Source organism: Rhipicephalus sanguineus, chromosome 10, assembly GCF_013339695.2.
Source record: "Rhipicephalus sanguineus isolate Rsan-2018 chromosome 10, BIME_Rsan_1.4, whole genome shotgun sequence".
Lineage (NCBI taxonomy): Eukaryota > Metazoa > Arthropoda > Arachnida > Ixodida > Ixodidae > Rhipicephalus > Rhipicephalus sanguineus.
This window is the reverse complement of record NC_051185.1, coordinates 14,009,381-14,021,908: the sequence shown is the minus strand read 5'-3', so window position 1 is coordinate 14,021,908 and position 12,528 is coordinate 14,009,381. Positions and strand designations below refer to the sequence as shown.

The following is a 12,528-nucleotide window of genomic DNA, read 5'->3' as shown; positions in this document are numbered from 1 at the left end:
CACGAAAGTAGAACGTATCCTTAGAGAAGTAGTTGAATGTTTACTGACAGTAAAGACTTTTTTACTGACAGTAAAGACTTGGCATTGCCAAGTGTTGGTTTCCTATTAGTGGCACTAGCATTTGTATGATAATTGTTTAATTATTTACACAATCATACATATGTGTATCATAATTTACACAATCATACGCATTCCATGTATTCTGTAAACGTCTCGGGGACGAAGTATGAAATCTTTGGATGATAACTTGTCTACTTTAACTGCTGCTAGGCCGGATGCTAAAATAATCGAAGAACCTAATGATCTAAGTACGTTGAAGTTTGAAGCCATCATAGAAAAATACATTTAATATAATGCACTTCAAATAACAGTACACGAAGAACATAAAAGATCGACATGGAAAATATTTTTTCTTACTCGATTTACACAATCTGGGTCGATAGGATCCGTGTCAAGAATTGATATATCCCTGCAAAGAAGTTGAGAACGAGTGGTGAACTAGTCCTATTACATAACTTTTAGCACAGTCGTGCATCCTATTAACGTTGTTATTGAAGGGCTGGACCTGTCGAATAAATTCACTCGTACAATGAAATTTTAGGGAAACTTTACATTACTTGGAGTGTCCGTGTGAGGCACGGGCACGCGAAGCTTTCTGCCATCTCGACGTTTAGGATTTTGAAGTAAATATGGCATGTTCTTTGCGAGCTGTGGTACATGTGTGGGTACTATGAGGAAACGAGCCTCTTCAAGTTCTCAACGCTGTATTTAAATACCCTGCATATCTTCGTATTTATCTACACAATTGCCTCTAGCCATACCTCTAATTTCTGTCTCTCTTTACATGTTGTTTCTTTGCTTTTCGCTCGCACACTTACACCGAGGGCATTCTCGTTCAGCTAAACATAACTAAGCCATACCAGAAGTAACGCTGCCAGATATTAACGGAGACGATAGCAAAGTCGATCTTTTCTTGTTATTCCTCGTTTCAAGTTTCTGTCGTGTAATATACGACTTTGCTTTTATGTTAAACAACTGCACACACTACCAAACATAGCACTCAGGTCCCACTACTTGCAGATTTAGATGCAGATTGCGGCGCACGTTTAAAGACCTACTAAAAAATTGGGAGCCCTTCCCTATCGGGAACATGGGGGCAAGCGTGTGCGTGCCTGTCCTACTTTCTTTCTTTCCTTCTTTCTTTCTTTCTTTCTTTCTTTCTTTCTTTCTTTCTTTCTTTCTTTCTTTCTTTCTTTCTTTCTTTCTTTCTTTCTTTCTTTCCTCCTTCCTTTCTTTCTTCCTTTTCTTTCTTTCTTTTCCTGCCTTCTCTCTTTCATTCCTTCATTCTCTCTCTCTCTTTCTGTCATCGCATTGCGCAATGCTACCTCCTAACTTTTTTCATCGTGCATGCCGGGAATTGGGCCTTCACCCACGTGCTTAGCAGCGCAACACTTCTGTTGCTATAGGCAAAAACGATGCTCATGTGCGAGACAATGAAATGCAGCAATAAAAGGAACATTGAAATGTGGCAATTTTGAAGTGACGAGTAACCTCCATAAAAGATCCGACTGCGATATCCGAAGCGGCTGATCGTCCACAGGCATATGATGGTGATAGCATCAGTTATTGGAAAGTACCGCATACAAATATGACATGAGACCGGCGCACCTTCGAGAGCCTATTGATCTACACTCACATTTCTGTGCAGTCGCCGGCACGGTTTTTTCGCGAAGTATACCATCGCCGCCGCCACCACCGACATCTCTAACTCGCAGAAGCTTCGCTTAATTTCATATTGGCACGAAACAGCCGTCGAGGCGTAGTTGAACATAAGACGAAGAAGAAGACGATGTTGAGGTCCCGATTGGATATTGGAGTTCGGCTGCGTCTTGTTTTCTGGGGCACCTGCCTACAAACTTCGGCCATTAGTTCTTCTAGAACGCGAATCACTACGTTTATGTCTTGGGCTTCCTAAATTTGTTGCGAATAATATTTTATACAAAGAAGCGCGCCTGCCTTCTCTTCTTACACGCTTTCACATCCTGACAGTACGTACCTTCCTAAAGATATATGCATCACCCCTGAGGAGGTCGCAGTATGTTTTTATTAATCAGCCGATGTCATTTTTTAGCCATCAGTGGTCTCGATTACGGTGTCCACAAGTCATTTTCGCACAAAAACTCTTGGCATCATTACAAGTGAACCTTCGTGAAGTACTTGTGTCGAACAGATCTGTGCACCCAATTAGAATACAATTCGACGACATATTTCCTAAGAAATGCAAAGACTTACCTAATAGATTCATAAAGGCCATTTTGGAAGACCATTTGTCAAACTTAGATACAAACATCGTAATAGCTACTGATGCTTCAGTTTGTGAAGAAAAGGCAGGAGTGGGGATTACATCATTATCTTTGGATTGGTCTTTCTCAATTCATTTGCCTGATTTTACACCTATTTATCAAGCGGAATTACTTGCAATCATTCTAGCTTTACGTAAATTACCCTTATCTATAACAGAAGCAGTCATTTTAACAGACTGTCTGTCTGTTTGTTCTTCATTGACGGCACCTAACATGTCATGTACCTTAGAAGTATTTTATTCTCTTGTCCCAAGACATTTACGTTTTATTCGCTTGGTGTGGGTACCAGGTCACAAAGATTTAACTCTCAGTGAATGTGCGGACGCGCTTGCAGTTGCATCACGCGATGGTCCCATAATTTCTATTTTACCGACGTTGGCCTTTGTCTCTTCGGCGCAATTTGAAGAGTTTGCCACGTCGGTTGACATTGGTAAATCTCCTTTGTCAACATCCGAATTCTTTCATCTTGACTTTTCCTGGAAAAATCGATGGTGCTCCAGCAGAAGGGCAGAAATATCTATCACCAGACTACGATGCCGAGTTCCCCCACTGAACTTTTACCTGCACAGGTCTGGTCTGTCTCAGTCACATTTATGCCACCACTGCAACGAGAGTGAATCGCTGCACCACTTCTTTATAGCATGCAGATTGTACAAAAATCAAAGGAAAAGACTGCTAGAGGAACCCCTCCGAAGGATGGGATTAAATTTATCCCTTCCGATGGTTCTTTCCTTTGGGGCAATTGAATTGGGCCACAGCCACAGGAACGTTTTCGAAGCCGTATGCGATTTTCTACGGGAGACAAAGCGAATTGCTTATTAAGTTAATTAATTTCATTTTATTTTTCATTCATACTGGCTTCAAATATATATATATATATATATATATATATATATATATATATATATATATATATATATATATATATATATATATATATATATTTAATGTTTTTCTAGCCTTGAATATTAGTGTGAGTTTTTCCTTACATATCCTTATTATAAACATATTTGAAATGTAAAACAATTTTATCTAAAAAATAAGGTGCCGCCCGTTTCATGGCCGATCCCCCACAGTGGGTTGTGCCAGGTTGACAAGGTCCAACCAACCAACCAACTATCGCCACCATCTCTGCGTGTAAGTGAATTGTAAATAGACTGGTGTAGACGCTACATGTCACAATATAGGCTCCGTGCAGACGTTACTGCGCTGCCCGAGCGAAGGTGTCCCTAGCGGAAATTAGCGCAGATTTGGCGGGATGCTCTCATGCGCTCGCAATGGAGTGAAATCGAGGAACGATGCCTTTTACGATGACTATACTTCTCGTGCTTTTCGTGCTTGGCCAGTGACCAGAACGACGGTCCGTCCGCGTTATCAACGCGATCAGTCAGCCGCAGGTGGTGGACGATAAGAATAATATAGCATAAAACAGCACCCCTGCTCGCTCCACGCTCCCGTTGTGACGGCGCGAGGTATTTTCGCGGGCGGTTCGCTTTGTGTCGGTTGCGCTGTTCGTTGGAATGTCGAACTCCAGGAATAATTTCTGCGTTGTTGGGTGCAATGACACCTACAGGGATTGTCCGGGCACGCGTTTTTACCGGTTTCCATTTAGAGAATATGAACGGAATCGGCGTGAATGGTGGATCGCACTCGTTCGACGATAAAAGTAAGTTTTGTGAATAAATGGGTTTATTTTTTTCTTTGCGAGTGACAATTTATGGATGCTACATTGCACTACAGCAACGATGGGTCTAATAGGACACCCGGGCAGTATAGCGGGTACTTTTTAGGAAATGCCAAGTCAAGCGAAGATGCGCACCCAGCATACAATCCATCGATATTTCCTGAGCGCTACAGGTTCACACAGATGGAAAGCGTTTTTTTTCATTCAGCGGCTGTGACAGCGCGATTGCTGGTATCGCCAGTTTCAAGCTACCACTGAGTTTGCTGCCGCGTTAGCCTGAGGGTGATAAGCTGTGATTGTTTAGTGAGCGAGGCGGCCCACGTTACACGTGCGCAGTTTCGCTGAACGGGCTCGTCACCTCCGTTGTCTTCCCCCAGATCATGCATTTTATGTTGCCGCGTTCGCCTGAGGATACACGAGGTCTGGCGAAACGAAACACACGCGCTAACGCTACGGTCTCTGAGAGCTGCTAACAGTTTGACGTCTTTTGGAAGCAAACGGGAAACAAAACGCTTCAAGCGAAGCACCAAAGCACGGCGCAGTGGCTTGCCGCCGCCTGCGTCGTCTGCTCCCTTATCCCGCCAAATCTGCTGCCGTGGCCGCTTTGGCGCTGGAGGCAGTGCGCGACTGTGGCGGCTCCTAACGTATGCACGGTGCCCATATATGAAAGCGCGATAGCGATCTCGAACACTAAGCATAGGAGTCACTGTGCCACAGGCAAAATGGATAAGCATTTTTTGCAATCTGTTTAAAAGAAGCTATGAACAGGAAACCATTAAAGGAAAAACTATAAAGTCAAGTGGTAGTAGCCAACAGACAGAAAAAAAGCTATGTGTCATTTAGCGAGTGAAAGAATGATGATCCACCATGACTGCGAGTGGAAGCATTAGGAAGAGCGCAAATTTTATAGCCGACATTGTAACGCTCGTTCGCTGCACAAGTTCTGCGGTTAAAATTGCTATGTCCCGGTTACATTTGAGTGCATTTATACACAGCTCTGGGCGTAAACATGACGATGCTCCCGCGCATATTTTTTTCTAGTCACATGATGTTGAAAGCAGCAAATTGAAATGTTTTTGCTCTCGGTGGCTTTCAGGTTGATAAACGCTAAAGCATCAAACATAAGATGGTCCTGGGGTGCTAAGCAGGATGGCCCGAGCTTCTCGGGCGCACGAGTTCGCTCCGAGATCGCCTTAGGGCGGTCATGATAGGAACACAGCGCGGAGCGCACGATAGCAGCGTTGATAGAAACGGCTACAAGATTACCACAAGAATGAGCATGGCGCCACAAATGAATGTGCGGCATTTGCGGCGGTTTGCGAAGGAACACAGTGTGCGAACGCGCCAACGCTGCCACTCAGTCAACATTTCAACAGTGCAGCGACGTCAGCGTGATTGTCGCGCTATCTTTTTGCCAATTGAACATCGCGCCTCTCACAGGTGTGTTCGTGGGCGTTTGTCCCCTTGCAGGCAAGTTCTTTCGTTCCACCTGCAACTTGGAAATTTCCACTTTCAAAACCAACAAGGGCGCAAGCACACCACTCTCGTGCAGCTCGTTTCGCTTCTTTCGAATATTTAAGATGAATAAATAGATGGTTCATATCATATAAACGCAAGCAAAGGTGTCAGTTACTCGCTCATAATATAGCTATACAGATGTGTTCTTGGCTATCATTTGTTTTGAATATTATTGTATTCTTCCAAGCTTGATTGACACGCAAACATAGGCTTGTTTTCAAATATACTTGAACTTATTTTCACATGTAAAAATACTTGAATATTGACGTTTCTGTGCGCGTGTTTTAAACGTTTTATTCCACATTGTAACGATAAACAGCGTGAGAAGAGACAGATGAAAGGTGACACACATACAAAGCTCGTGTGTTTGTCTCCCTCAGTCCGTATACTCTTGCGCTTTTCTTGGTCTCTCTATCTTTATATCTCCCCCATCCCTTCCCCCAGTGTAGGGTAGCATACCGGTCCTTCTAGACTGGTTAACATCCCTGCCTTTCCTTTCTCTCCTTCTCCTCCTCCTTGGTTTCGATTCAAATCCAACTAGACTAAATACTAGAAATAACGAAATTTAATTGTATGTACATTAATTTATAGCACACGACATTGATGTGGCCTTGATGAGAGCATCATCAAAACTGCACCTATCTCTCTTCATATTTTTGTTTTGATGTTTCACTCATATCCTTTTAAGGGATACTTCTGCGCTATCTCAAGGCGAGGAGAATAGCACGGTGACAGGCATTAGAAAATTAATGAATATTTAATGGTAGATTCCTGCGTCGTTTCTTCCTTTTTACTTGTACAATTAAGAAGGTTTTCTTATATATACGTACGTAATGTAGATAACGTAGGAAGGTCAAGTCTGCGTCCTACGCAGACTTGAACATCAAGAATTTATTTATCCACTTTTTCTGCAGGGCCTTTCAATATCTTCAGCGAACAGTACGATGACAACGCCCCTCGAAATATGCTCACCCATATCACTTGTTCTAGCTTTACGTAAACGCCACGATCATCCACGCTCACCCGTCAAAGTCAGACGTCAAGCTTGAAGTCAGCGTTTGTTTGCCAGCAACACTCATTTCTGTCACGACCTCCGAAAACCTGGTCTTTTATCGTATCTATGAATAATACGTGTTCGTTTGTATAGTATATAATATCGGTTCTCTTATGCGACCTATGTTATGTCGTGTCGTAACATTGTACGCAACAAAATATCACCTACCAGCATGCAACTCCTGGGGTGCTCTGTCTTCAGCTCCCTAAATTTCCGTGCGTCCGCCGCTGTGGTGTAGTGGTTACGGTGCTCGGCTGTTGACCCGAAGGTCGCGGGTTCGATCCCGGCCACGACGGTCGCATTTCGATGGAGGCGAAATGCTAGAAGCTCGTGTACTGTGTCATGTCAGTCCACGTTAAAAAATACCGGATGGTCAAAATTTTCGGAGCCCTTCACTACGGCGTCTCTCATAATCATAGGCGTGGTTTCGGGGCGTAGAACCCCAACAATTACTATAATTATCACTTTCCGTTTCAATGTGTATGTTCATTGTTACTGCGTTGAATGAGACTCTGTTATCACATGTGGCACATACCCGCATAACATGTACCCTGGATTGCGGGTATGTGCCACACGTGACTGAAAGAAAGGGATTCATGACGTACGCGACAGGTATTTTGCGTTATTCATGTCATGACCAGTGAATCGTGTTCTTCATACACTGCTTCTCTGCTGTGCGAAATTTGGTGTATTACTACCTATGGAGACGACCAGGAGAGTGCCCAGACGTAAGCGGCTAGATAGATAGATAGATAGATAGAAACGCCCAAAGTGCCAGAGGTTCGCTAAGAAATGCTTCGCATTTAATACTAGAAAATGAAGAGTTTTTATTAAGTTTGGGATGTGATTACGTTTCCACATCACCTAGTCGCGCTTCAATCGTATGCCCTGCGTTTATGTCTGTGGCAATGAGTTTCTCACCGCTTTCAGCTCCAACTTGCGCAACGGTATGAATTCGCCTTCTCCTACACAATCATACTTTGGCATCGGCACGTAAAACACACTAGTTTGGCGTAATTTTTCCATCCCATGGCCGCCATTTAGGACACAGAATGAACAAAAGTATTTTGTGTGAAGTTACAAATGTTTTATTTTGCTAAATCTTTTTCACACAGAAAGGTCAGCGGTGAGCAGCTTGGATGCATAGAAATCCGTTGCAATAGCACGATGCCCCGCACACATAGTCGCCTACTCTATCGCAAGGCTAGAAAGAAAGGGGAAAAATGTGGCTTAACAGGATTATGATGAGAGGTAGTTGGTTCATAACTTTGAGGTATTTTTTTCAGTGCGAAATAGACGAGGACCGAGGACCGAGAAGTTGTTTGCAGACGCAAACAACTTCGCTTCTTTCTCGTTCTTTCATCCTCCTCTATTTGGCGGTTGAAAAAAAAGCCTGCTCAAGAAAATATGTGTGCTGTTGAAATAAGTTCGAAAACTGGGCGTTGAGTTCTTCTATAATTTTTTCACGGCACCTTCTGTAGCGTAGTGAGGCTGCCTACGGTGATTAAATTCTTCAAAATGTGCGTCATTAAGCGTCCCGTATAGGCAAAGTTCACCCTTTACTCAACTAAAATTTGTACATTTTTATTTATTTGAGCATACAGAATGCTTGTCTGGACATTATCTCTAGATTTCTTTAATGTGACTTGTGATGTCTGATTTACTTCGATATAATGACACTTGTTCCATTTCAGTCTCGTTCTAAATCGGGCTAATATCGCGCGAGAAACTAGCTAGATTTATTAGTTCACTATTCTCGTACGCTTGACTGTTACGAAAATTAGTAGTCCTAACCTAAATTTCCTAAAGCAATGCTTGCGTGAACCTAACACTCGTGTTTTATGTTTACGCGGCAAAATTAACGATCATCGTGTTATTCAAGGGAACATTCTCGGCCCCCTTCTGGTCATTCTTCACATGAATGACCGTCCTACGTATCACATTGTGCATACTGTCTCTTTCAAATAACTGATCAGATCATCTTGATTATTTATCTACTTATTTATTTATACAGCACATAAAACCTTATTGCATCCTGCGTTGCGAAAAGCTGAAAATCCATCATTGAACAGTTGGATCAAGTAACAGCATAAGAGCAGATAGAAAGTATTGTTGAGCCTTGGGCCCACATTTGCACAATCAGCCGACTTTCGAAATGAAGATCTGTCCGATTTCTATCTATTTATCACACACACACACACACACACACACACACACACACACACACACACACACACACACACACACACACACACACACACACACACACACTTTTTTAAAACATTTTATGCATCTCTCGGCTCTAGCTATCCTAGCCTATGTGCTGGTTCGCTAGGGGTATAGAATCAAGGATGCTAGTGATTTTCAATCGAGCACGCTCACGTTAGAGTACATTTCAAACCACAACCTGTACATGAAATAAAAAACAACAATGAAGAGCGGACACGGAAAAAGAACACGACTGTACCCGCTCTTCCTTGCTACTTTTTTCATGACCAATCATGCACCGACTCGCCCAACTATCCACAGTGTCAGAACCTGCAAACCTAAGGTTAATATAGAGGACTCTCAGTGGCAGTACAGGAATAATTCCACGTGCTGTGAAATGAGTGCAATGCCAAATATTTTGCTGCTTACTAGATTCTTGCAATCTGGGTCGTTGTACGGGTCGTCATATAAGGCATGCCTGCAGGAAAGTAGACGACATGCAAACAACCTTGGTTGGCACCTTCTTTTGTTACGGTTTTAAAATCAAAAGGAGACCACCTACAACCTATGAAAGGGTCAGGTGTGTAGATCTATGGAAGATTTTTGCGAGAGCCTGCTTCACCAGGTTTTCACAACTGCTCGAAGCACGATATTGTTAAGTGAGCATATAAAAAAGCGTGGCTGATCCCTTTGTTATCGGAATCAGCATAACACGAAAGTGAAACGTGTCTTCACCGACGTAGTTGAGCGTTTGTTCTGCATTCTTTTGCCTCAAGGGCGAAGGAATGAATGCTATAGCAACAAATTGTGATGTCACGCGAAGAATGGCTTGGAGCTCGAAACTTGCAACACGTGGGTCAAGCAGAAAGGACGCACGGAACGAACATACAGAGGATGAGCGCGAACTAAGTGTCACAGTTGTAACTTGTTTCTGTGTGAGCAGCGCGCTCCTTTCGCAAAAGCGGTCGCTGCAGTGAGTGAAATGACATTTGTGCTCTCAACGCAAACTTGCGGTGAGAGCACAAGACGTACAAACACCGCCTTCACGAGATAAGCGTGCGCACGATCCTCGCAACGCATGGGGCGACGTCCTTGAAAAGCGCTCTACTAGAGTCGCTGTATATGCTACCTTTGTAGCAGAGTAGCAGGTAGCAGAGTAGTCCATAGGTTCGGCTAGCAACCACAGCTATGCGGTGAAGTCGCACTTCGTTTTTGCAGGCGACATGCCTGCAAAAACGAAGTGCGACTTCACTGGCAAAATTCGCAAAATTGTCGCAAAATTGGCCCAAGCGGCAGCTTCTCTGCAATGCATGGTTGCAAGCGGCGTTGGAAGACAGATGTGCAACTCTGCTACCTAAAGGTAGCATATACAGTAACTGTACGCTCTACGAGCCCTTCACGCCATCTGGCTTGTGATAACGAAAACACGCTTATGCACCACCGATTTCTGAATACCGCCACCGGCAAATGGTGTATGTAAATAGCTCGCCGTTAGCATAGCGAAGGACATGCCGTCTGTGGCCGAATCGTTTCGTGCTGCAAAACGAGGGGTCGTAAGTTCGACTCCCGGCGACAGAATTTTTTCTTCGAGTTTTTTTCTTTGCCTTCTCTCAGCCTTTATATTTGACAACGTCATATCCATGACGGAAATACGTCAGTGGAGCCGTGGTGGACCCCGGCATAAAACACTTTCGTGTTTAGAAAGCAAGGAAGTCTATTCTTGGGCCTAAAAATGAACACCAGGTATTCTACAATGGTCGTGAATTATTGCGGAGACCTTTTTAATTGGTGAAAAGCTTTGCACCATTCACTCGTAAGGCAAATGGGATGGTGTGACACCTGCTGCTATTCTCCGCTTCTGCCAAGCAATAATACATCTGTTAACGTGGCTACCCTCCCGACCTGACGCCCGCTTAGGATCTTTTTTCTTAAGCAGTTTCATGTCCTACCGTTGCTTTGTGGTAGAGCACTTAATGACCGTGCAGAATGCCTGGGTTCGATTCCGGCTTGAACCTTGTTTTTATTTTTAAATGTAAAGCATTTCTTAGCGAACCTTTGGCACTTTGAGCGCTTCTGTCTATCTATCTATCTATCTATCTATCTATCTATCTATCTATCTATCTATCTATCTATCTATCTATCTATCTATCTATCTATCTATCTATCTATCTATCTATCTATCTATCTATCTATCTATCTATCTATCTATCTATCTATCTATCTATCTATCTATCTATCTATCTATCCGCCTACGTCTGGGTGCTCTCATGATAGTCTCCTTAACTTGGTGAAGACCGAAGTCGGCATGGGAGGGTAAGAGATTTGACGAATATGACTCTCAGGTCACGACAGAAGTACCGTGAAAATCATGTCGCGTACGTCGTCAAACCCTTTCTTGCAGACACAAGGGCCGCGGTTTACGGGTATGCACCACAGGTGATTGACACTTTATATCTACATAGGAACGGCGACAACAGACATTGGTCATTCAAATGCTAGAGCTTTAAGAAAAACTGACATCAGCAGCGTTGACCCGACAAATGGAAAGACCAAAATTAGGATCCCAGAAGGAATCGAACCCAACCATTCTGTGTGGAAGCCCCCTATACTACCACAGAGCCACACCAGGTCTTGAAACTGGTTTAGAAGACAGGCTGTGGAGGCGTAATGTTGGTGCATCGTCAGTTGTAGTTGTGCTGCTGGCTATCTAACTTTACAAGAAAGCAATATACACTACATACATACTCCTACCGTCCACACGTCATATCAGATTAACATCTGTGGTTCCAGTGCTGGCTCCGCTTTTTTAACAGTCTAATAAACATTACATTAGTATTCCTTTGATTCAGCGCGCTACATTGGCGCATTGCTCGACCCCGGAGGAATATAGTAATGAAATTTACGTATGGCATTAGCATGATTGCACCATGAAGTGCACTTAGTTTCGATAATACTGACGTATGTGCTCTAGCGTGAGTGCTGACGTTACGTCACACCATAAGTTACCCTTTAAAGTCCAGTGCTGTTGACATGCCTGGTAAGCCCACGATGTGCACATAGCTACTACACTTACAAAAACACGTCAATCGACCTCGTAACGCTTGGCTCAAAGCCATAAAATACAGCATAGAAGTACTCGCTGACTGCTTCGCATGAAACCGATTCCCACAACGCGTGGGATCTGCCGAATTTTTTATATTACCTTTATTTAGGTCAGGTGAACTTTTGTACCGCACTCTGCGTTGTCAAGGTCAGCTTGTAATGAGGTACTTAAGGCTCTCGCCTTAATAAATAAAATAAAAAAAGATGAGTTTCTCACCTGTTCCTTTGTCCCTTGACTGGCCGCCTGGTTTTCGATGTCTGAGGAATCTGGCCTCTCCTGTAAAAAGGTGGAACGCATTTGAACAATCTTTTCCGCTGCAATGGCTTGCTGAACTGCAACCTCGGTAATAATGACGTAATTAAAAAAAAAGATGTTTGGAAAGATTATTGCACATAGCAATCCTTCAAAGAAAGTATGCATTATATGAACCTAGGTGCAGCAACTTTGGACTAGGTAGGCAGAACAGCGATGCCGAAATGGCTGCGGCCATGTTGGGATGCTCTTGCTAATCATCCTCGTCTGAAACCCGCTACTTGAGCTTCACCAAGAAGCACAGAGCTTTGCCTTTAGCTGCAGTGCTAAATCACGAGGCTGTTCT

General features: G+C 43.4%; 1 protein-coding gene across 2 annotated transcripts in view; it reads right to left on the bottom strand.

Moving 5' to 3' along the window:
* The window catches only part of LOC119407072 (uncharacterized), a 29,839-nt gene that overhangs the window by 6,913 nt on the left and 10,398 nt on the right, over nt 1-12,528 (bottom strand). The window contains exons 3-5 of one of the 2 annotated variants that reach the window (XM_037673909.1): nt 12,147-12,206; nt 9,257-9,305; nt 7,702-7,823 (exon numbers count right to left, since the gene is read on the bottom strand). In XM_037673909.1, coding sequence (XP_037529837.1) covers nt 7,740-7,823; nt 9,257-9,305; nt 12,147-12,206 — 193 coding nt within the window. In that variant the 3' untranslated portion in view covers nt 7,702-7,739. Of the gene's footprint in view, nt 1-417; nt 470-7,701; nt 7,824-9,256; nt 9,306-12,146; nt 12,207-12,528 lie in introns of those variants that run through there. The other variant, XM_037673908.1, reaches the window with a different exon arrangement.